The sequence below is a fragment of the Otolemur garnettii genome, unplaced genomic scaffold (assembly GCF_000181295.1).
Source record: "Otolemur garnettii isolate 467f Iridium unplaced genomic scaffold, OtoGar3 scaffold00068, whole genome shotgun sequence".
Classification (NCBI taxonomy): domain Eukaryota; kingdom Metazoa; phylum Chordata; class Mammalia; order Primates; family Galagidae; genus Otolemur; species Otolemur garnettii.
In genome coordinates this window covers 3155615-3177316 of record NW_003852463.1, presented here as the reverse complement: position 1 = coordinate 3177316, position 21702 = coordinate 3155615, and the positions used below count along the sequence as shown (strand labels likewise).

The following is a 21702-nucleotide window of genomic DNA, read 5'->3' as shown; positions in this document are numbered from 1 at the left end:
TCCAGCAGTGACCTCCTGAAGTTGGAGTGCTGCTATTGTTGTTTGGCGGGCCCAGATTGGATTCGAATCCGCCACCTTGGGTATACGTGGCTGGCGCCTTAGCCACTTGAGCCAAAGGCACCGAGCCTTCAGCCAAGCTTTTGCACCCAACATTTCACCAAAACTTCTCCCATGAAGGCCACCAATGACTTCCATGTTATTACATCAATTCTCTGCCCACATTCCTTTACTTATTACATCAATTCTCTGCAAGTACCTTCTACCCAGAACTCAGGAGTTTGCAACATGTTGATAATACATTTCTTCTTAAAGCACTTTTTAAACTATACTTCCAAGACATCCCACTTTCTGGATTTTTCTCCTACCATCATGGCCACAGCTTCTCAGGCTACGGATGTCAGATTTAGCAAACAAAAGTACAGTTAAACCTCAATTTCAAATAAACAAATAACTTTTTATACAAGAATGCACTAATAATTTTTATACTAAAAATTATTCATTTTTATCTGAAATGAAAATTAAACTGGGTGTCCTTTATTTCCTTTGGGAACCCTATATCTGTCTCCTTTTGTGGGTTCCTCAAATCCCTGCAGTGCTTTCCCATCTCTCTCATACAAAAAGGGAAAGACTTCCAACAGCCTATGAGGCTCTATGCAAATATGGCCTTCCATGACTTCTCTAATCTCTCTAAATTCTCTCTGTCTTGCTAACACTACTAAAACAGCCCTGCCCTTTTCCTGTTCTTCAGACAAGCCAGGCACCCTCCCACTTAGGAGCCTTTGAGCTTGCTGTTTTCTCTGCCTGAAATAGTCTTTCTCTGGATAACTGCATGGGTCACTCTCTCACCTCCTACAGTTCTCTTCTCAAATATTATGCCTTCAAAGTGACATTCTCTGATCACCCTATATTAAATTGCAAGTACCTTCCACCCAGAACTCCATATTTACCACCTTTGTCTTATCCTCCTTTGAAGCTTGTCACCACTTGTCTCAATCCATTTGGGCTACTATAGTAGAATACCTAAGACTGGGTAATTTTTAACAATAGAAGTTGATTTGGCTTACAATTTTGGAGGCTGAGAAGTCCAAGAGCATGATGCTGGACTCTGGTAAGGGCCTTCATGCTGTATCATTCCATGGCAGAAAGTGGACAGGCAAGAGAACACATAAGAGCAAGAATGGGCTCGGCACCTGTGGCTCAAGCAGCTAAGGCACCAGCCACATACACCTAAGGTGGCGGGTTCGAATCCCCAGCCCGGGCCTGCCAAACAACAATGATAGCTGCAACCAAAAAAATGGCCAGGCATTGTGGTGGGCGCCTGTAGTCCCAGCTACTTGGGAGGCTGAGGCAGGAGACTCGCTTGAGCCCAGGAGTTGGAGGTTGCTGTGAGCGTGATGCCATGGCACTCTCCCCAGGGGGATAGCTTGAGGCTCCATCTCCAAAAAAAAAAAAAAAAGCAAGAATGAACCAACCTTGCTTTTAAAACAATCAATCATGACCCTACTTCCATGATAAGGAACTCATTCCCATAATAAAGACATTAACCCATTCATTATAGCAGACCCCTCATGAATCAATCACCTCTTATTAGGTGTCACCTCTCAACACAGTTGCATTGGGGATTAAGTTTCCAACAAACAAACTTTGGGAGATACATTAAAATCATAACACCATCCAACATATTATGAGTTTTAATTTTTTTTTTTGCTCTGTTTCTCTCTCCAAAAACGCAAGCTTCAAGATGACATAAATTTTTGCCTATTTTGTAATCTTATGTATCTTTAGCACCTATATTTGATGTGCATGAGGTGTCTTCAAAGCCTAATACTTGGTAGGTATTCAATAAATAGTTGCTGAATGAGTACATAAGTAAATGAATGAATGAAACTAAAAATATACACATAGATCAGATGTTACCAGGTGGCAACTTTATTAAGGAATCTCCAATTAAAAGAGGCAAAAAATAAAAGGTGAGTTTGAGAAATAAAGAAAAGTATGATTTCAACTGAGAGAAGGGCAGAACAGTGGCTGATTTCTTTCCCTTTCTCACAAGCCTCTAATGAAGGGCAGGCGCTGTCCAGCAGTGACCTCCTGAAGTTGGAGTGCTGCTGCAGGGAGGAAAGCCCAATTTCTATTCCCCAGCCTAGGTGCGGTTGATTGCCACCCTTCTTATCAAATATACCTTTGTTCTCTGTGTGCTTTTATTTCCCATCCCCTTTCTCTTTACTCAAAGGTACGCAGAAAGTCCATTAACTGCATGAAACCTTACTTTCCCCATTCTTTTCCAAAATCTTTACTTATTCCAGTAAATGCCATGTCATAAAAGTGATTATTAGAATGACAGAAACATATCTTCATAAATGTATCCATTGGAAGGTGTCTGGTGCTTCCTTGGTGTGTATCTCTCAAAAATATCAGCTTTTTAAATTGAACGAAAAGCCAAGATTTGGGGCTCAATAGTCTAGCAAACTTCTCAAAGAGAATGCCCTGGTTTTGTGTCACACACCACAATACAATGTGTTGTGCCCCCTTAAAGGCATGTCTATCTAAAATCTGTGAATAAGATCCTTTTGGGAAAATACTTGAACTTATCTGCAACTATAATTAAGTTGAGGTTCTTAAGATGAGATCATCCTGCATTTGGGATGGGTCCTAAATTCAATGACAGTTGTCCTTTTAAGAAGAGGAGAGGACAGAAACACACAAAGACATAGATAGAAATACCATGTAAAGACAGAGGCAGGTTTTGGAGTTATACAGCTACAAGCCAAGTAACATTAAAGATTGCTGGCAGCAATGCCTAGAGCCACCAGAAGAAATAATTTTCCCTTGCGGACTTCAGAAGGAGTATATCTCTACCAACACCTTGATTTTCAACTTCTGACCCCCAAAACTGAGGATGAATTTGCCTTGTTTTAAGAAACTAAGTTTGTGGTCAGCGCCATAGCCCTGGGAAACTAATGTACATTCTGTCCTTACCTGTGTACAGGCCACCACCCTCTCTTGTTGCTTGTGTGGGAACTTAGCAAGAACATGAGCCTGGGTTCATGTAACTTATCTGCACTTTTGCAGCCATCCTGCAGAGCCCACAGCACATCACCAGCGGGTCTCTACAATCTTTCCTGTATTATATTTTATTTTCCCTCCTTAGGAGAGACAGGAAAGCTAGGGAGTGCTGGGGTTGGGTATTATTCTTCTCCTATATGGAAAGCTAGAGCAGGCTGGAACTGGGCATTTATTTACTTTTCCCTAGGTTGGTTGGGTTCTGGTAAAACCCAAGTAGGTTAGGCTCTGGTGAGTAGTTTCTCTTGAGATCAGGCCTTGTTAAGAAAAACAGAATGTTCTGGATGTTTTAAAAAATAGCTACTTTCCCTTCCACCTGCCAGAAACACAAGAAGCTTTTTCTCTAGCTACACTACAAGAACCCTCATAGGGTTCCTGGAGGTAAAACACATGGAAGTGTGGAGAGCCCTCTAAGACTGCCCCCCTCCCAGGTTTTATTGATTGATTGATGGATGGAATTAATTATTTAGATAGGGTCTCACTCTGTTGCCTGGGAACACAATGACATCATCATAGCTCACTGCAACTTCAAATTCCTGGGCTTAAATGATCCTCTTGTCTCAGTCTCCTGAGTAACTGGGACCACAGGTGCATGCCACCAGGCTAGCTAAATTTTAAAAATATTTCTTGTAGAAACAAGGTCTTGCTATGTTGCTCCAGTGGGTTGTGAAGTTGTGACCTCAAGTGATCCTCCCACCGTGTCCTCCCAAAGTGCTAGGATTACAAACATGAGGCTCCATTCAGGGCACCCCTTGGAGTTTTAAATTCTCAAACTTGTCCATTCATTCATCAATTATAGATTGAGCTTTCCTATCCTGGTATTAGTTCCTGAAAAGTACCTGCTTCTGGGCTTCTACTGCAGTAAATTGTGATTTGTCTCTTTAATTTGGAGGGCAATGTATAACTTTGCATAACTTCTTCGGGAAAATGTCTATTCATATCCTATGTATTCTTTAAAAAGTTGTTGAGTAATTTGTCTTTTTATTCTTGACTTGTAAGCACAGTTCATTTTAAAAACTCTGTTACTTAGAAATAATTTCAGACTTTTAAAGAATTGAAAAAATAGCATAAAGGACTCCTGTATCCCCTTAACCCAGATTTTCTAAATGTTAACATTTTACCGCACTTGCTTTATTCATTCCAAGTTTCCCCCTACATATTTGAGAGTAAGTTTCAGATATGATGCCCTTTTACCTCTGAATATTTCTGTGTATTTCCAAAAACAAGGATATTCTCTTTATATAACAACAGTTCACTGGTCAAAATCAGGAAATGACATAATGCCAGGCACTAAGCCACAGATCTTATTCAAATTTCACCCATTCCTCTACTCATGTCTTTCATTAGACTTAGGCTTTTAGCACTATTTTTATACATTTCTTACCTTACAGGATTTGTTTTTTTTTGTTTTTTTGTTTTTTTTGAGACAGAGCCTCAAGCTGTCCCCCTGGGTAGAGTGCTGTGGAATCACAGCTCACAGCAACCCTCAACTCCTGGACTCAAGTAAGTCTCCTGCCTCAGCCTCTCAAGTAGCTGGGACCACAGGCACCCACCATAATGCCTGGCTATTTTTTGGTTGCAGCTGTCACTGTTGTTTGGCGGGCCCGGGCTGGATTCAAACCCGCCACCTTAGGTGTATGTGGCTAGCGCCTTAGCCACTTGAGCCACAGGCGCCGAGCCAGGATTTGTATTTTTAAAATAATGTTACTGCTGATTGCTATTGCAGTGTTTTTTTTTCTCAAACTTGTCTGCACATGAGAATCACCTGGAGAAATTTTTGAAAAATTTCTAAGACCAGGCCCATGGGACAAAGAAGTTCGAAGTCCCTCAGTGACTCCAATGTTCAGACAGATTTACTGTGTTATTGTTAAAGAAAACCTACTGACTGTGTTGCCCCTGAAATATTACCTGTAAGATTGGCAGTGGGGGAAGGTGTGGGATAGATAATCATCTTCCTCAGAAAGGAAGAACTTTCCAGGTTCTCCCCCAGTCTAGGCAAACCACATTTTCCTTGGGGGCTGTTTCCACATGGGTTCTCCTAGAAGCAGCTAGGTTCAGAAGAGACTAGGTCTGATTTTTAGTCATCTCCTTTTCTTCAAAGTCTGGCACATGGTAGAAATTCAATAACTGTCGACTGAATGGATGGGATTGACCTTTCACCATCTTGTCTTCTAAGGTCTGGAAGAGTAGAGAGAAAGTAATATAATACAACTGTTTAAAGAGTTGTCTGTCAGGCCAATAGAGGAGAGTTTAGCTTTAGACCAGGCATCCTCAAACTACGGCACGTGGCCCGCTGGGTGTTTTTGCCGCCACTGCCTGTCCTGCTTAGCAGCCGAATGTCCCGCAGTCCAGCCCTCCAGTGGTCTGAGGGACAGTGAACTGGCCCCCTGTTTAAAAAGTTTGAGGACCCCTGCTTTAGACCAATCTTTCAACATCAATAGGTAAGTGAAAAGCAGGGCAGCTTCAAAGGGCATGCACATATACAGAATCCTATCTGTGTCAAAACACCCAAAGCCTTGCCCTTTCTAGCCCACCTCTCTACATTCTAGCATAATGGCCTGGATCTGTTCTGATTGGCTGGTGCCCTTGTAAGTGCACCCCAAGGGCCATTGAGACTACATATAATGCTAGGCTAGCTAAAGGGAAGCCAGTTTGCTTCCAATAAGCTTTTGGCTTCTTCTGTCTTAAAAGTTTAGAATTAACCTGCTGTTTGCTTACATCGCTTCTGGGCGATGGAAGATTGGAAAATGACCTTGAGGAAAAAGAAAACTTTTTTTGTTTGTTAGTTTTTTGAGACAGACTCTCACTGTCACCTACACTACAATGCAGTGGCATCAGCATAGCTCACTGCAACCTCAAACTCCTTGGCTGAAGCAATCTTCCTGCCTCAGCTTTCCAAGCAGCTGGGACTATAGGCAGGCACTACCATGCCTGGCTAATTTTTTTTTCTATTTTTAGTAGAGACAGGGTCTTGATTTATTACTCAAGTTGGTCTCCAATTCCTGATCTCAAATGATCCTCCCACCTCTGCCTCCAAATGTGCTAAGATTACAGGCATGAGCCATGACACCCAGCAAATGGTAGTGTTCTCTGGTTTCCAATTCAAATTTAACTTTATAGATTTTCTCCTTAAGTTTCTTGAACTTATACTCAATCTCTTTTCTCTAAAATCTTGTCTCCTAATATTAATGTAATTACTTCCTTGTTCTACCTTACATAAAACAGTTTCAAAATAATACTTATTAACAACAAGTATACTAAACAAGGTTTGGCACCTGTAGTTCAGCAGCTAGGGAGCCAGCCACATTCACCAGAGCTGGAGGGTTGGAACCTAGGCCTGGCCTGCCAAACAACAATGACAACTACAACCAAAAAATAGCCCAGCATTGTGGTGGGTGCCTGTAGTCCCAGCTACTTGGGAAGCTGAGGGAAAAGAATCACTTAAGCCCAAGAGTTTGAGGTTGCTGTGAGCTATGATGCCACAGCACTCTACTGAGGGTGACACAGTGAGACTCTATCTCAAAAAAAGAAAGAAAGAACTAAACGAAGTTTAAGTTTTCTTTGCAGTTTCATTTGTTCTTAGGTTATGATGCATGGTGGATGTACAGTTTGAACTGTACATTTTACAAAAAGTGTGTGCTGGCTCAAGTGGCTAAGGTGCCAGCCACATACACCTAAGGTGGTGGGTTCAAATCCAGCCTGGCCCGCCAAACAACAATGACGGCTGCAACCAAAAAAAATAGCTGGGCGCTGTCGGGGCGCCTGTGGTGGGCGCCTGTGGTCCCAGCTACTTGGGAGGGGGAGGCAGGAGACTCGCTTGAGCCCAGGAGTTGGAGGTTGCTGTGAGCTGTGATGCCACGGCACTGTACCCAGGGGGACAGCTTGAGGCTCTGTCTCAAAAAATAAAAAAAGTTTGTGCTAAGTGCGAGAGGCATCTATATTGAGAAGTTTTCGTCCAATTTGTTTCTTCTTTGGTGTTGGCAAAGATAGTTGGAAGGCAACTTTGCTGGCTAGTCCCAGGGGAAGGAACTTCCCTGAGGGGAGTTGGGCTGAGTATTAGAGATTACTTACTGCCAGTGCCTAACTCTGACCAGATTCCATTTTCTAATTGATATAATTTACGTATTTGTATACACAATGGAATTCTATTTGGCCATAAAAATGAAATCGTAAAGAAACTCCTTGTAGATAGGGGCAGTGCCTATGGCTCAGTGGGTAGGGTGCCAGCCCCATATACCAAGGGTGGCGGGTTCAAACCCGGCACTGGCCAAACTGCAACAAAAAAATAGCCGGGCATTGTGGTGGGCGCCTGTAGTCCCAGCTACTCCGAAGGCTGAAGCAAGAAAATTGCCTAAGTCCAGGAGTTGGAGGTTGCTGTGAGCTGCGTGATGCCATGGCACTCTACCGAGGGCGATAAAATGAGACTCTGTCTCAAAAAAAAAAAAAAAAAATTAGTAGATAGATACATACCACCTTGTCTCATCTTCCCTCTCTCCTTGGAAAAAAAAACGCATTTTCTGTAGCAGAGGCCTCGGGGTACACTCTTGAGTGATCATCTGTGTAACCTTGAAGCTGCGCGAATGGAATTGCTATCTAGGTGGACTGAGTGGGTGCAGAATCCAAGGGAACACAGACTTTTAGGGAAAGGAGTGAGAAATATCAAGAGGCAAGACGACCCAGCCAGAGCAGCGAGTTGTCCTGAACTTAGTAAAAAGGAAAAATGTTTTAACATTTATTGGAGAAGGAACTGTGGTTCTCTCAGGGGAAGCTCCTGTTACCCAGAGAGTGCTGTCACCGAACCCCAACAGGGACCCAAATCCCTGAATGGCCATGGGCTTCATCCAGGGATTTCATAGGCAATATCCAGGGATGCATGGCACCGAGCAGAGGGCCAGCCTGGCAGCAAGTCAGTTGCACAAGAAGTTGGGTCTGAAACTTGGAGGACATTTCAAGCATGTGTCCCAGCCAGGGATTGAGTACTCTAAAGGGATAGGCAAAGAGTAAGACAGCGCTGGGAGCTGGCTGGGATTTCTCCTGTGGGCTGCGCCCCAAGGCCCTTTTCTGTCCAGCCCCATCCCACCCAACCTGGCCGGCGGTACCCGCGCCTTCACTTCTGCCAGCAGGCGCCAAGGAAACCAGGTCCTGGGCCTCAAGTTCCCACCCCGCCCCCGCCGGGCGGGGCCTCCGCCCACACGCTCGCGTCTCCTCCCACCGCGGCCGCCGCACGTCCCGGCGCTCCGGGTCCCAGGGTCCTCCGTAGAGATTGGCAGCATGGAAGGTGGCCTGGGACGTGCTGTGTGCGTGCTGACCGGGGCCTCCCGCGGCTTCGGCCGGGCGTTGGCCCCCCTCCTAGCCTCGCTGCTGTCACCTGAGTCCGTGCTGGTCCTGAGCGCCCGCAACAACCAGGCGCTGCTGCAGCTGGAGGCGGAGCTGAGAGCGGGGCGGCCTGGCCTGCGCGTGGTGGGGGTGTCCGCCGACCTGGGCACTGAGGCCGGCTTGCAGCAGCTGCTGGGAGCCCTTCACAAGCTTTCTAGGCCTGAGGGGCTGCAGCGACTGCTGCTTATCAACAACGCAGGTTAGATTCCGGGGACTGGGGGCGGACTCCCCATTTAAGCGTTCACTTCCCCCACCGTTGGGGAATTTGAGGGTGACTCCTAGGAAGTAAGGTAAGGCTCCTGGAAGTCCCAAGTCTTAGTTTTCCAGCTTGAGTAGTAAGCGGGGGCGAGGGAACAGGAAGAAGACCCGGAACTGTCTGTACAACCTTCCTCCCTTTGCCGGATTTGGCTAGCCGGGTTTTCTCAAGCGCCTGTAGAAATTTCCTGATTGTCTTGCTCTGCGCCCTCTGGCGGAGGCCTGAGTCAGAACATGGGATTCCCAAACAAGGAATTTACTTCTCCAAACACCTCTAACACTCCCAGGGAAAGGCAGGTTCTTTCTCAGTCTGCAGCTTTGGATGGGTGGGTTTTCCGGGCGTGTCCGTCTGCAGGGCAGGGAAGAGGTAAGTGTCTTCAGAAGTGCTGTGCAGATTCTTCCTCTAGGTCTGGATGGGAAGGGATATTGGGAGGAATTTGGGGCACACCTGCTCTAATTTATTACTAAGATCTGGTTTTTCAGGCAGTCTTGGGGATGTGTCCAAAGGCTTCGTGGACCTGTGTGATCCAGCTGAAGTGAACAACTACTGGGCTCTGAACTTGACCTCTACGCTTTGCCTAACCTCTGGCATCCTGAAGGCCTTTCAGGACAGCCCTGACCTCAGTAGGACAGTGGTTAACATCTCATCCCTCTGTGCCCTGCAGCCCTTCAAAGGCTGGGCACTGTACTGTGCAGGAAAGGCTGCTCGTAACATGATGTTCCAGGTCCTGGCTGCAGAGGAACCTGGTGTGCGGGTGCTGAGCTATGCCCCAGGTAGGTGGGGGATGTTGTCACTCCTATCTGTCAGAACAGGCTGCTTCTCTGGCATCTTAGCAAGGGGCCTAATCTGCCTCATGCAGAAAAGGACCCATACAGTATGTTGTCTCTGAATTGTGATTACCTTCAAGGAGGGATATAGACTCCAAGGAAGTTAGAAGTGGCAAGGGCCAGGGATAGGGCAGAAAGCTGGGATGGGAAGGTCCTGAGCTGGAGGGTGGGGCAGGAAAGTCTCAGGTATTAGATGGACTTTGAGAGACGACTAGGGTTGGAATTCCTGGTCCATAGCCCATTTCCTCATGTGAAATAGGGAGGATACTACCTTTCTCATATCCTTTGGAAGACTAAAAGAGATAGTACATGTGAAAATGAACCTTATCTGTGAAGTACTATCTAATTGTTAAATAGGACTCACACTGTGTTGTCGTCATGTATTTACTTGTCTCCTTCCCTCCTTTTGACAGGAAAGCCTTGAAGGCAGGGACCATGCACTCTTCAGCAGTTCATTCTCAGCATCTAGCAGAGCACTGCATTAAGACAGTGTGAGGTACATGTTAGTTGAATGAGGAGCAGATGGACATGGTTGCATGCTCACTGTCCCAGGCTGAACTATGCTGGAACATGGTGGAGTGGGAAGGTGCTGGGATAAGTAAGAAAGTAAGAGTAGAGCCTTTGTTTTCATGAAAGTCAAAAGAGTCTGTGACACTTGGCCTAGTTCTGGCCACCCTACTATGATGCCACAGAGCCCTCTGCTTTTTTTTTTTTTTTTTTTTTTGCAGTTTTTGGGTAGGGCTGGGTTTGAACCCACCACCTCCAGTCTATGGGGCCAGCGCCTTACTCTTTCGAACCACAGCACCGCCCACAGAACCTCTTCTTAGTAGTGAGACTTCTATTCTAAGCTTGAAGTTGCTGCAATTAGAAGGTAGTGAAAGAACTTCAGTAAGCAACTTACGTAGAGATCCAGTAATCTATCCCACTTTGGGATAGGATCAGGACTATGGGGCAGAGAGGTAGAATGGCCTACTCAAAGCCCAGATGCAGCAGGGCTGGGATCTCACCTTGCTTCCAAGGTCTTCCTCATATTCTCTGGGACTCAGCCTTACCCCAACACGCACAATTATTCTTACACCCACCATTCTGTTCTTCACTGTTAACTCAGCCTAGGACTCAAGCACACTACAGTGTCCAAATGTAAAAGACAGCCAGGAGAAAAGCACACTCCAGGATGCCACCTCGCTACTTTAGATCTCAGGGATGGCCCTGGGCATTATGAGAGAGCTGAGATTCGGGGAGGTCTCCAGATCACGAACAAAGGCAGTGGCCAGCCTGGTTTTCATTTTAGTCTCTGAAACAGTGTTCTAGTGAATGTCCAAAGATAGAATGGGCTGTTTGGAAAGGTAGCAAGCCCTCTTATCAGGGATGCACAAGTGGTCAGAAGGAGATCTTGGACTAGGATTTTCCTTCCAACCCTGGGATTCTGTGATTTTCTGCCTCTTGAGGACAAGTAGCTACAAATTCTGAGATACTGTAATTCCTATGTGAAGAATGGAGTACCTAGAATTCATAAGGGAATGATTCCGTTTGGGTGGGGTGGTCAGGGCTGGCTTTATTGGAGGTAGCTGAACTGGGCATTGACCTTGAGAGCTACTTTGATGTTGGCAAGTGAAAGCATTCCTCATAAATACAGGAAAGGTGAGAAGGCTCATTATTAGAGTAATAGGTCTTCTCATTTGTTCGCAGGTGAGGTGTGCTCAGAGGGGAGCAGAAAAGGGTCCTAAGTACTAGGCCAGACTACTGGGAAGCCATTTAGGAATTTTGAGTGGCAGAATGTTGGTTTAGCAAAATAAATTGAGCAGGTGGCTACGGAAGGAGTTGAAGCAGGGGGAAAATGAAGGTTGTAAAAAGGGCCTGGTTATCAGAATATGTATAACAGATATGGTAGGTTTCTACCTGGTGCCCAGTTGGCTATAGGAGCAAAAGGGTTTGAGTATAGGAGAATACTTCATTAATAAAAATGGAAAAGTTGGTAGGTGGTGCTGGTTGGACAGGAGATGAGAAACTTGGTGTTTTAGACACAGTTTGTCTGAATGGTCCATGTTCACTGAATTCTGGAATTTAAGTCTGGAACTCAGTAGTGACAAAACTGAGCTTTGGCAACTCTAACCTCACATTTCACATTTCAGCCAAGATGAAGTGTTTCTGGCCAAATCTGACTGAGCTCCACCCTCCCCACCCCCATGTATAGTGAGGACTGTGATCTTTTGCCCCTGCCTTACCCATGTCCTCTCTTCTGCTCTTTATCCCTTAGGTCCCCTGGACACAGACATGCAGCAGTTGGCCCGGGAGACCTCTGTGGACCCAGACTTGCGAAAAAGGCTACAGAAGCTGAAGACAAGTGGGGAGCTTGTGGATTGCAGGGTATCAGCCCAGAAACTGCTGAGTGTGCTACAGAAGGACGAGTTCAAGTCTGGAGACCACATAGACTTCTATGATAAATAAGCCCATGTCCTTTCCTAGGCCTTTCTGACTCCACTTTCAGGAACACCCCAAAGTCATCCTGACACAAAGACACCACCAACCCTGCCTTAAACAGATAAACAGTTATGCCTACTATCTTGCTAGCAAATACAGCCAGCTGTGGGGACTTGAGGTTGTTAGGCTGCCATTGTCTGGAGTTTCTGTTTCCCACCCTGGGTTATGAGGAAGCTTAGGAGAGAGATTATGTGTTTTTAGTGTTCTCTGTCTCCAGGAATAGAGCAGGAAAAGGAACTGAAACACTGAAGAGGGGAGGTTGGGTCTCCTGCCCACTTCCAGTACATGGAAAAAGAGGGAAGGAGCTGGTGTCAAATAGGACCCATGTGGGGGGGGGTGTGTGTGTGCAGACAGGACAAGTTCCAGCCTACACTAATGCCCCTTGCTCAGGGTAGCAGGACCTCCTGTTGAACTAGGTATCTTCACTCTGATGCTTCCTTCAGAACCCACCTCCTCTCTCTACCCTGAGCGAGGGGAAGAAACACCTGAGAGCCTTTGTACACAGCAAATAAAATGTGAATTATTGTCCTTGATTAATGCCTGCTTTCTCTTCCAATACAGTGCCCATGACTAACTGCCTGGTTCACTAGGCCAAAGCAGCCCTGAAGTTTGCCTTATTTCCCTATCCCAGGTCTGTGGTCTTCTTCTCACTGAGCTCCATTCTGTGGCAAGCTGAGGTCCAAAGTTCTCAAAGATGGGCATGGCTAGGTGCTTGTTCTTTCTTCATTTTTTTACCCACACTGCCTCCAGTCTTTACTGTTCTTTCCTCACGCCTGGGCTATTCAGAGTATTCATCCTTCAAGGCCCAACTCACAGCCTGCCCTCCCCACAGCCCTTGAGGGCAGGTCTTTTCCTTGGCTCTTATTTGGAGTTCCAGTTTTACCCTTTTCTGCATGGTAATACTTAATGGATTGCAGCTCCTCTTGGCCCTCTTGGCATTGTTCATCTGGCTTTTGGAGAAGATGGGCAAAATTCTGAGAGGGAATCCCTGAGAAATCAGGGCTGCAACCAAGCCAGTCCGGCAGGTTTGTAGACAGAGATTGAGCTGGAAGCTCCACAATGGGATGGTCTACAGCCAGCCTCCTGGCCCCAGCCCATATTTGGGAGGAGGGAGCATGGTCCCCTGCCAATTGACTCTAGGACTCAGCCCTGCCTCAGTGCACACAGAACTCTACTTTGGTCTTCTTTGTGGTCAGCAGAGGGCGCAGTGAGGCCAGGCCTCCTGGAGAACAGCAGTAGTGCTTACCGAAGAGGGCAGGCCCTGGGCTGGATGGAGCTGGTATCTCCCTGGGCTGCAGGGTCCCCTATGAGCATGCTTTTAGTTTATTCAGCAAAGCATTCTGCCCTCCTATCCTCACTGGAGTCAAAACCACTGGACTTAGATTCCTTCTGCCACTTACCAGCTGGTAATCCAGGACAAGTTGGTTTTCTTCTCTATACCTAGGTTTCCTTATCTGAAAAAAGTGGATTATAAGGATACCTACTCCAAAGGGTCATTATGAGTATTAAGCAACCCAATGTTTGTCAGTGTTCAGAACACTAGCATTGTGGTAAATACTCCATAAATGCTAATTTTATTTACTGTCTCTTAACACTGAGATCCAGATCAACCTAGCGCCCACCTCTCCTCTGACCTACCCAGACATTCTCCCCTTGCTGACTTGTGGCAAAATTTCCCTGCACTGTCTCTATTCCAGGCCTCCTTGGTGGGGGATGGGTTTGGTCTGGACAACTTGTCTTGAACTTGCTGGAAAATGCATGAGCTTTGGATTCAGGAACTCTTGGCCCCACTTTCCTCTCTGTTAGAGATGTTGTAGGGGGGTTAGGCAGAGGCCACTACCTCTCTGGGCTTCAGTTTCCTTAGAGAAGATGAAAGCCAAGATTCCTTTCTATAAACCCTCTTCTAAGACAGCGTTCTTCAAACTTTTTTATCTCACACCACACTTGAACTTATTATAGTTAAACTTATGCGGCACAATTAAATTACGTTGATTTTTAAAAAGAGTAAGAAAAGAATATACTTACCATGCTTTGAGCTTTTTTCAAAAATTACTTAATGATCTTTTTTTTTTTTTTTTTTTTTTTTTTGAGACAGAGCCTCAAGCTATCGCCCTGGGTAGAGTGCTGTGGCATCACAGCTCACAGCAACCTCCAACTCCTGGGCTCAAGCAAGTCTCCTGCCTCAGCATCCCAAGTAGCTGGGACCACAGGCACCTGGCTATTTTTTGGTTGCAGCCATCATTGTTGTTTTGGCAGGCCTGGGCTGGATTTGAACCCACCACCTTAGGTGTATGTGGCTGGCACCTTAGCCACTTGAGCCACAGGCACCAAGCCTACTTAATGATCTTTAAAATTTTTCACAGCACATCTAAGATCTTCTCATGGCTCACCAGTGTGCCATGGCACACCAGCTGAAAATCACTGCTCTGAGGTGTTTCAAATGTGGTCAGGCTGCATCATGTGGCATCAAGCTCAGCTTTGCAGGAGGGAATGGGCCAGTATGGGCTACCCTTAATGCCATGGCAGATGGATTTCCTCACCCTGCTCCTGGCTTCTGTGGGAGTGTGAGAGTAGTCAATGCCAGCTCAATGCCTGTGAATCATTGTCCTTTCCCTCTGTCCCTTCCAGTCTGGTTGGCCAGGGACTTAGTGAGGAGTACCACATGTCCCCACGAGGTGGCGAGACCCTCCCATGCCTGACATTTGTCTTCTCTGAACCCAGAGGATTAAGAGCTACGGAAGTACATCCTAGGCCTGTCTCTCCCTGTAGTCCAGGACTTTCTGGGGGGACTCAGAGAGCTGGGTTGTTGGAAAGGGGACAGGATCACTCACCCTGGTCAGTCCCAAGACCTCCTCAGTGACTCGTGGTATCTACCTACAGCGATTTCCCAAAACTTGCTCCCAGGCCTGGACTCAGCCTCCTGACTGGGGCAGGAAAACTTTTGTGCCAATCTTAAGACATAGGCAGGGACTCCAGGGGCTAACCATCTGTATTCCCAGAGTGCATGACCTGGCCTTGGCTACCACACACATAAACATGTGCAAGCACACACAGGTACATGCCTCCACATGCAGAGCCCAGCTGCTGGGCTGAGCATGGCCACAGATTAGCCAAAAGACAAATAAGGTTTTTCTTTGTCTTTGGTGTGAGAGAGCTGGGAGGTTGGTTTGGTTTAGTGTTTAATATCCCTGCACTGGTGGGTGAGGGGAATGTTCCAGGCCCACCCAATAGGGTCCTGAGCACAACCAGCTGGGACTAGGCTAATCAGCAGCTTCCCCCACTCTCACTTTCTGTTCTCTGTCCCATGAATACACACACATGCCCCCTTACCCAGGCTGATGCTGAGTCCATTGTCAGCCAAGCCTGGAGGCACCAGCTGCTTCTACCTCCTCACTCCGTATCACCCACCCAGGACCTGCCTTTCGCATCTCCTGCATCTCACCCCGGGTTCCTGGGCTCTGGGATGCTGCCTTCTGGCCCTTTCACCCACATCCTTTCTCATAGCCTCCTGCGCTAACGTGGTGTGTCTTTCTGACTCACTTAGCAAATGACCATGCCTCTGTGTGAGTATGTCCCCCTGTGCTCCTTCACCTGCACTCCTTGTGTCAACGGGAAGTGGATAAAGAGTGCTTGCAGTTGCCTGAGTACAGACCACCTGGGGTGACACTTCTCTACCCCATGGTGCCTCTCAGTAATCTGTGGTGCAGAGATTACTAGGCTGTGGACTAGAAGCCACTAGACAGCTTGCTGGGATGTTAGCTGAGGGCTCACACTAACTTGGAGGAGGGGTGGAAGGGCAGGGTTCTAAGGATGGAGTGAGCCCTCCTTGGCCTCACTGCCCTGTCCTGAGGCCTCCCACCAGCAATGCTGGGTGATAAGGAGCAGTGCTGGATGTTCAGACTTTGCACATAGTTTCTTCCCTCCTCCAGGCTGGGAATTACTATTCCTTCCTGGCAAAAGTCCCCTTACCTCACTCTGTGTCTCTTATTTCACCAGTAGAAAATGGCATCCTCAGCCCTAATAGTCCTTTGTGGGAGCTGGGAGAGTCCTTAACTTCTATTTTTAGTAAAGAGCTGGGGGAAAAGAGGGAGACAGAAGGAAATACTTTTCTTGCTTTGGGGGTTCACCTATTGGCCCATCTCCCAGCTGACCCCAGCAGCTCAGAGCAATTCCTTAGCTGACTACTCTGAGCACTATCTAGTGGTCTCTCGGGGCACAGAAAAGAGAGGCCTGGGTTCCACTCCCTCCCAGACTATCACCTCCTCTAGGAGCCGCAGGAGTCTGACCGACGCTCAGTGCAGGTCTTGGTTCAGTGGCTGCTAAAGTCTTTCCTGCCCAGACCTGCAGCAGTGGCTGGGTCCTGCCTTTTCCAAGCCCCATCTTGATTCCAGGCCTTAGAGGCTTGGGTCTCAAGAGGCTGTGTGGATCCCAGCATGTTGGAGGCGCTGTTGAGTGATAAGCAATGAATGAAAAAGTGAACCTGAGAGCAAGTGAACACCCCTGCGGGTGCATTTGAAAGGGTTGGGTGGGCTGGGCAGGATGGCTCACACCTGTAATCCTAGCACTCTGGGAAACCAAGACAGTGGATTGCTTGAGCTCAGGAGTTCAAGACCAGCCTGAGCAAGAGCAAGACCCCCATCTCTACTAAAAATAGAAAGAACTAGCCAGGTGTGGTGGCAGGCACTTGTAGTCCCAGCTACTTGGGAGGCTGAAGCAAAAGGATCACTTAAGCCCAGGAGTTTGAGGTTGCTGTGAGCTATGACACCAGGGCACTCTACCCAAGGTGACAGAGTGAGAGGAGGAGGGGAAAGGAGGGGAGGAGACGGGAGGGTGATGCTTCACTTGGAAGTCAGACCTCTGGCTGTGAGCCACACTGTGCACGCCCCCACCCAGCCTGGGTGTTCCTGAGTGGGGAGTCCCTATATACACACACACACACACACACACACACACACACATACATGTGTTCATCATGGAAGTGGGCAGGGCTGGGCTGTGTCAGAATCACCTGCTGAGGTTTTTTTTTCATTACTTTCCTTCACCCTAGATCAGACATCCTCAAACTACGGCCCACAGGCCACATGCAGCCCATCTAGGACATTTATCTGGCCTGCCAGGTGTTTTTGCCACCGCTGCCTATCCTGCTTAGCAGCCGACTTGTCCTGGGGCTCGCAGTCCAGCCCTCCAATGATCTGAGGGACAGTGAACTGGCTCCCTGTTTAAATTCTAATTCTAGGCCCCCTGCCTACATTCTAACTCAGTGGATATGGGTGTGTTCCCACCTGCATCAGAGCTTTAAGAAGTGAGCTGTGAGCCTTGGGTGCCCAAGTGGTATTGGCAGAAATCAAAGGATGAAGCACCTCTCAGAAGAGGGAGATGAGTTAGTAGGACAGAGTCAGGGTTAGGAGTGGGGGTCAGGGGCAGCACCTATGGCTCAAAAGGGTAGGGCGCCGGCCCCGTATGCTGGAGGTGGCAGGTTCAAACCCAGCCCCAGCCAAAAAAATTTTAAAAAGCAAAGGCTTCAACTTATTAAAAAAAAAAAAAAAAAAAAAGGAGTTGGGGTCAGGCTAAGGTCAGAATTAAGGATCAATCTCTGGCCAGGGTCAGGGTCACTGTGAGGCCAGATTTGGGGTCAACACAGGGTCACAGTTAGGCTCAGTCTGTGGTGGGGTTGGGAATGTGGAGATGGAGACAGAAAACTTTGGGAGGCATAAGAGGTCTGCTTTTAAAATGCTAATTTGCCCATAATGATGGATGCCAGGGCAAGCTAGGAGAAGACCAGGCCTGAAGACAGTGATCAAGGCTGGGGGGCTGTTCTGACAGCCCGGGATAGCCCCTGAGCAAGAGCCCTGTGCAAAAGGCAGAGACAGCTGTGTCATTTTCTGGAATAAAATGGGCTTTCTCTAAGAGTCCAATCTCATGGCCAGCCTAGGTGGGACAGGAAAGGGACCAGGGCAAAGTGGGGGAGTTGAGAAAAGGCAGTCTCCTCTCTTCTCTGGGGGCACACAGGGAGAAGAGACGCAGCTTGAGTCAAAGACCGCAACAGGGTGAGCAGGACAATGAGAGGAAGAGGGAGGAAGGAACAGGCACAGGGAAAGATTCTAAAATCTAGTGAGACAGAGATGGAGGGAGAAAGATTGCAGGAGAAGCCACGCAGCCTCACACGCTCACACACACTCATACTCTCTTTCTCTCTCTCACATACACACACACTCACACACACCCGGGTGTGCGCTCACGCAGCCGCCCTGAGCCTTGCTGGAAATAATCCCGTTCGCGACGCTGGGGCCTCAGCTGCACAGGCGGTGCCGAGCTGTTACCTTGCACATCTGTCAGCTCCAAATGTAGAAGCTGTCATAGGGTTGTGTGTGTGTGTGTGTGAGTGTGAGAGCGTGGTGTGTATGTATATGTGTATGTATGTGTGCGCACGCATATCTGTCCCTCCCAGAGAATTCTGAGGCCTTACTTTGGCAGAGGGAGATCCCCGGGGGCCCAGAGACCCTCCCTGCACAGGGATAGCCCCAGGGCCCACCCAGCTTTGGGAGATAGCCACCTGGACTTGGCTTCTGTGGTCTGCTGTGGCCACTTACAGCCATGTGGTCCAAGGCAGTCACTTCTCACAGAGCACCTGGGTCTCCTCACTTGTCAGGTGGGGACATCAGGTAGTGGTGCCACCTGGAACCCAGAGGTGGTGGTGAGCACCTGTCCTGATATGCGTCAGCTGCTCCTGGTGTAGAGGGAGTTCATTTGTTTGACTGCCACTTCTGGGGACACCCAGCATCCAGTTCCCTTTGGAGCACCAAGCAGATGGCCCTCCTCCGGCCTGTTCCTCTCCTTGCTAGACCTGAAGATGGGCCTTGGGGACTGACTCGGAGCTGCAGAGGGTCTGCAAACCTCAGACCCCGAGCCCCCAGTAGAAGAGAGGATTGGCAGAAAGCCCCGGGGACATGAGAATGCTTAGCCTTTTCTCGTGAAGATCCTTGGGTAGAACCCTGTACCCTTCTCTCTGGTGACCCTTCCTAGGTTTTCAATGCCTTCCCTGCCCCCAAATGTCAGAACAGTCTTTTTTGTGATTGCACTGTCCCCTGCTTTAACCTAAGCTTATCCTAGAGAGATTTTACAGCAATAAGGAAGAGGCCCTAGAAACCCTTCAGCAAGAAGGTCAGCTTTTACACTCCAAATAGAAGAAAGAAGAAAGAGAGACCCTTTGTGAAGGGACCCAAGCTCCATGTTGGTGCTCTTTCCATAATGTCATGTCCACCCAGTTTAGGGCTCTCACGAGCCATAGAACTGACCCTTTCAGGACATGAGTACAAAGGCCCTACCAGCCATCCCACAGGGATGCACCCTGCCCCTGACCTGGCCTGATCAGGGCCCATGGTAACACCCAGCATCTCTCATGCTGTCCTCACATCCACAATCCTTTCTGCCCAATATTTGGCCAGAACATTCTAAGCAGTCACTGGCTGCTCACGGTGTCACAGCAGGGTGTTCTGAGAAAGGAGAGGAGGCAAACAGCTTTGTATCTGTATCCCATCCTTACAGGAAGGCAGAGGCTGTCACCAGGGTCATGCTTTCTCCAGAGGTCTCTGTGTACACATTATGGGTGTATATGAACTACACGTGGGCCTGCCTTGGGCCCCACCCATGCACATGTGCATGTGTGTGTAACTGTTTGTCACCTTAGTCATACAGGGGCTTGAACATTTAGCATTGCTTGTATGCAGAGGGGCATAATTGTGTGTGTACCTGTGTATAAGTGTTCTGATGTAAAACTTGCCAGATAACAGTGTGTGCCTGCAAATGTGGGTTTGGGCGTGTATGTACATACTTATAAGCCCATGTGAATGTGAGTGTAACTTTGAAAACTGCTGTGAGCACACATCAGCATTTGTATCTGAATAACAGTGAGTTTTTGCGTTTAAACCACACATGCATCAACAGTGTGCATATATCTGACTCTGAGTGATTGTGAATAACCACATGTTGTGTTCCTGGGTTACTTTCAGTTCATAATTGGCTGTGCACATGTGCACATGTGACAGGGTTTTACCTCGTGCACAGGAACGCGTGCAAAGCTGTAGAAGAGCTTTAGCCATAACCAACGTGTGTGTGTGCATTTGATTTTGATGTGGGGCAGGTGTCCCTGGATAAATGGATGTGTTCAGGCCTGTGACTGAGGGACAACAATTGCGTGTTGACAAACTTCAGCTATGTCCAGCGAGAAGGAATGTGTACATGTGTTTGCTGAACACAAAACAGAATAGCAACAAAATGCCAGGCCCTGCAGTGGCGGCAGCAAGTCGAAGAAGTTTTTTTTCCTCTCTCATCTCTCCCTCTCCCCAGCATCTCGGCCCCTCTCTGGCGTCGTTCCCTCACACCTAAGCCCAATGGTGTTTTGCAGGCTTTCAGCTGCTACCTCAGTCCCTCCTCGCCTCATTCCCGATTCACTCCGTTGCTATAGGTATGTTTGAAACCCCAGCGTGGTAGATTTTAATTAGTCTTCCTACAGATGGCCAATTAACATTCATTACTTTTGCCTTGAGCGATTAATTATGAGTTTGGATAGAAAAGGAGAGAAGAGGAGAGGAAGATGGGCAGGTGAATGAAAGGAGAAAAGAGAAGGGGGTTTGATTGGGAGTTTGGAATTTTTACACAGAGCAGGCTGGTGGGGGAGAGGGTGGGAAAGAGCTGTTTGAATCCCCTCACTCCCAGCGGCCTCCCTCGGCCCACAGCTGCTCTGGGCCCCTAATCGGCTTGGCTGGCCCAGCCCTCCAGGAAAATAGAGCTCACACCCTCGTTTGGGAGTCCTTAAGCCTTTGGTGTTCCCTGACCCCAGCCCTTTCATAATACCGGCCCTCTTGTTTCTTGTGCCAGAGCTGGGTGGGAACTGTGTCAGGAATCATCCAAAATACAGCAGATAACCCAGAAATGAAGCTCTCTGCTGTCAGCCACTCATTCCTAGAATTGCAGCCACTCAGTGCACAGATGAGGAAACTGAGGCCTACATAGGCCATGACTTCCCCTAGCTCAAGCCTCTCAGGAGGACTGCCTAGCTTTGTTGACTCCCCAGCCCGTGTCTCCTTCTGCTGCCACCAGGGTGGTTTATAAAGACTTTGGGCAACATTCAGCATTAACAGTGTGGTTTCAAACACAATTTACATCCTTCATTTTGCACCTAACTGCTGAATGCTCATGTGATTTCCCAGCTCACTGAAAGACTCCTTGGTGATGTTCCAGGGTTCAGGAGATGCACCTGTGTTCCTAATCCTAAATTCATTCCAGGAAAGGAGGCTAGATGCTTAAATGTAAGCAGTAGTCTTTTGGGTGGTGGGATTCCAAATTATTTTTGTTTTCCTAAGATCATCTGTATTTTTTACTTTTTCTAGCACAAATATATGACTTGAACAATATAAAGTATGACTATTATTTGAATTTATTTCAAAATGTATTTTGTAAATAGAAACAGAAAAGGAGCCCATATTAGTTTATGATCTTTTTTAGAAGACCACAAACACATATATCAAAATTTTAACACTGGTTATTGCTTGAGTCAGCCTGGCTGGATTCAAGTCACAGTTCTGCCACCTACTTAAATGGTATCCTCCTCTGCTAGATTGAGTTCGAAAGAGAATGCATCTTGGCTCAGTGCCCGTAGCACAGTGGTTACAGCGCCAGCCACATGCACCAAGGCTGGTG

The 21702-nt window shown here is 47.6% G+C and overlaps 1 protein-coding gene across 1 annotated transcript; it reads left to right on the top strand.

Moving 5' to 3' along the window:
* Positions 1-8295: 8295 nt before the first annotated feature.
* On the top strand, positions 8296-12536 carry SPR (sepiapterin reductase). The gene is made up of 3 exons (XM_003793415.3): positions 8296-8638; positions 9178-9468; positions 11780-12536. Exons 1-3 carry the CDS (start codon positions 8335-8337, stop codon positions 11968-11970), a joined length of 786 nt encoding a protein of 261 aa, XP_003793463.1. The 5' UTR covers positions 8296-8334; the 3' UTR covers positions 11971-12536.
* Positions 12537-21702: the final 9166 nt, after the last annotated feature.

Coding starts and splice junctions, on each gene's coding strand:
- SPR (XM_003793415.3), top strand. CDS start 8,335: ATGGAAGGTGGCCTGGGACGTGCTGTGTGCGTGCTGACCGGGGCCTCC. Junction 8,639..9,177: donor GCTGCTTATCAACAACGCAG/GTTAGATTCCGG, acceptor CTGGTTTTTCAG/GCAGTCTTGGGGATGTGTCC. Junction 9,469..11,779: donor GGTGCTGAGCTATGCCCCAG/GTAGGTGGGGGA, acceptor TTTATCCCTTAG/GTCCCCTGGACACAGACATG.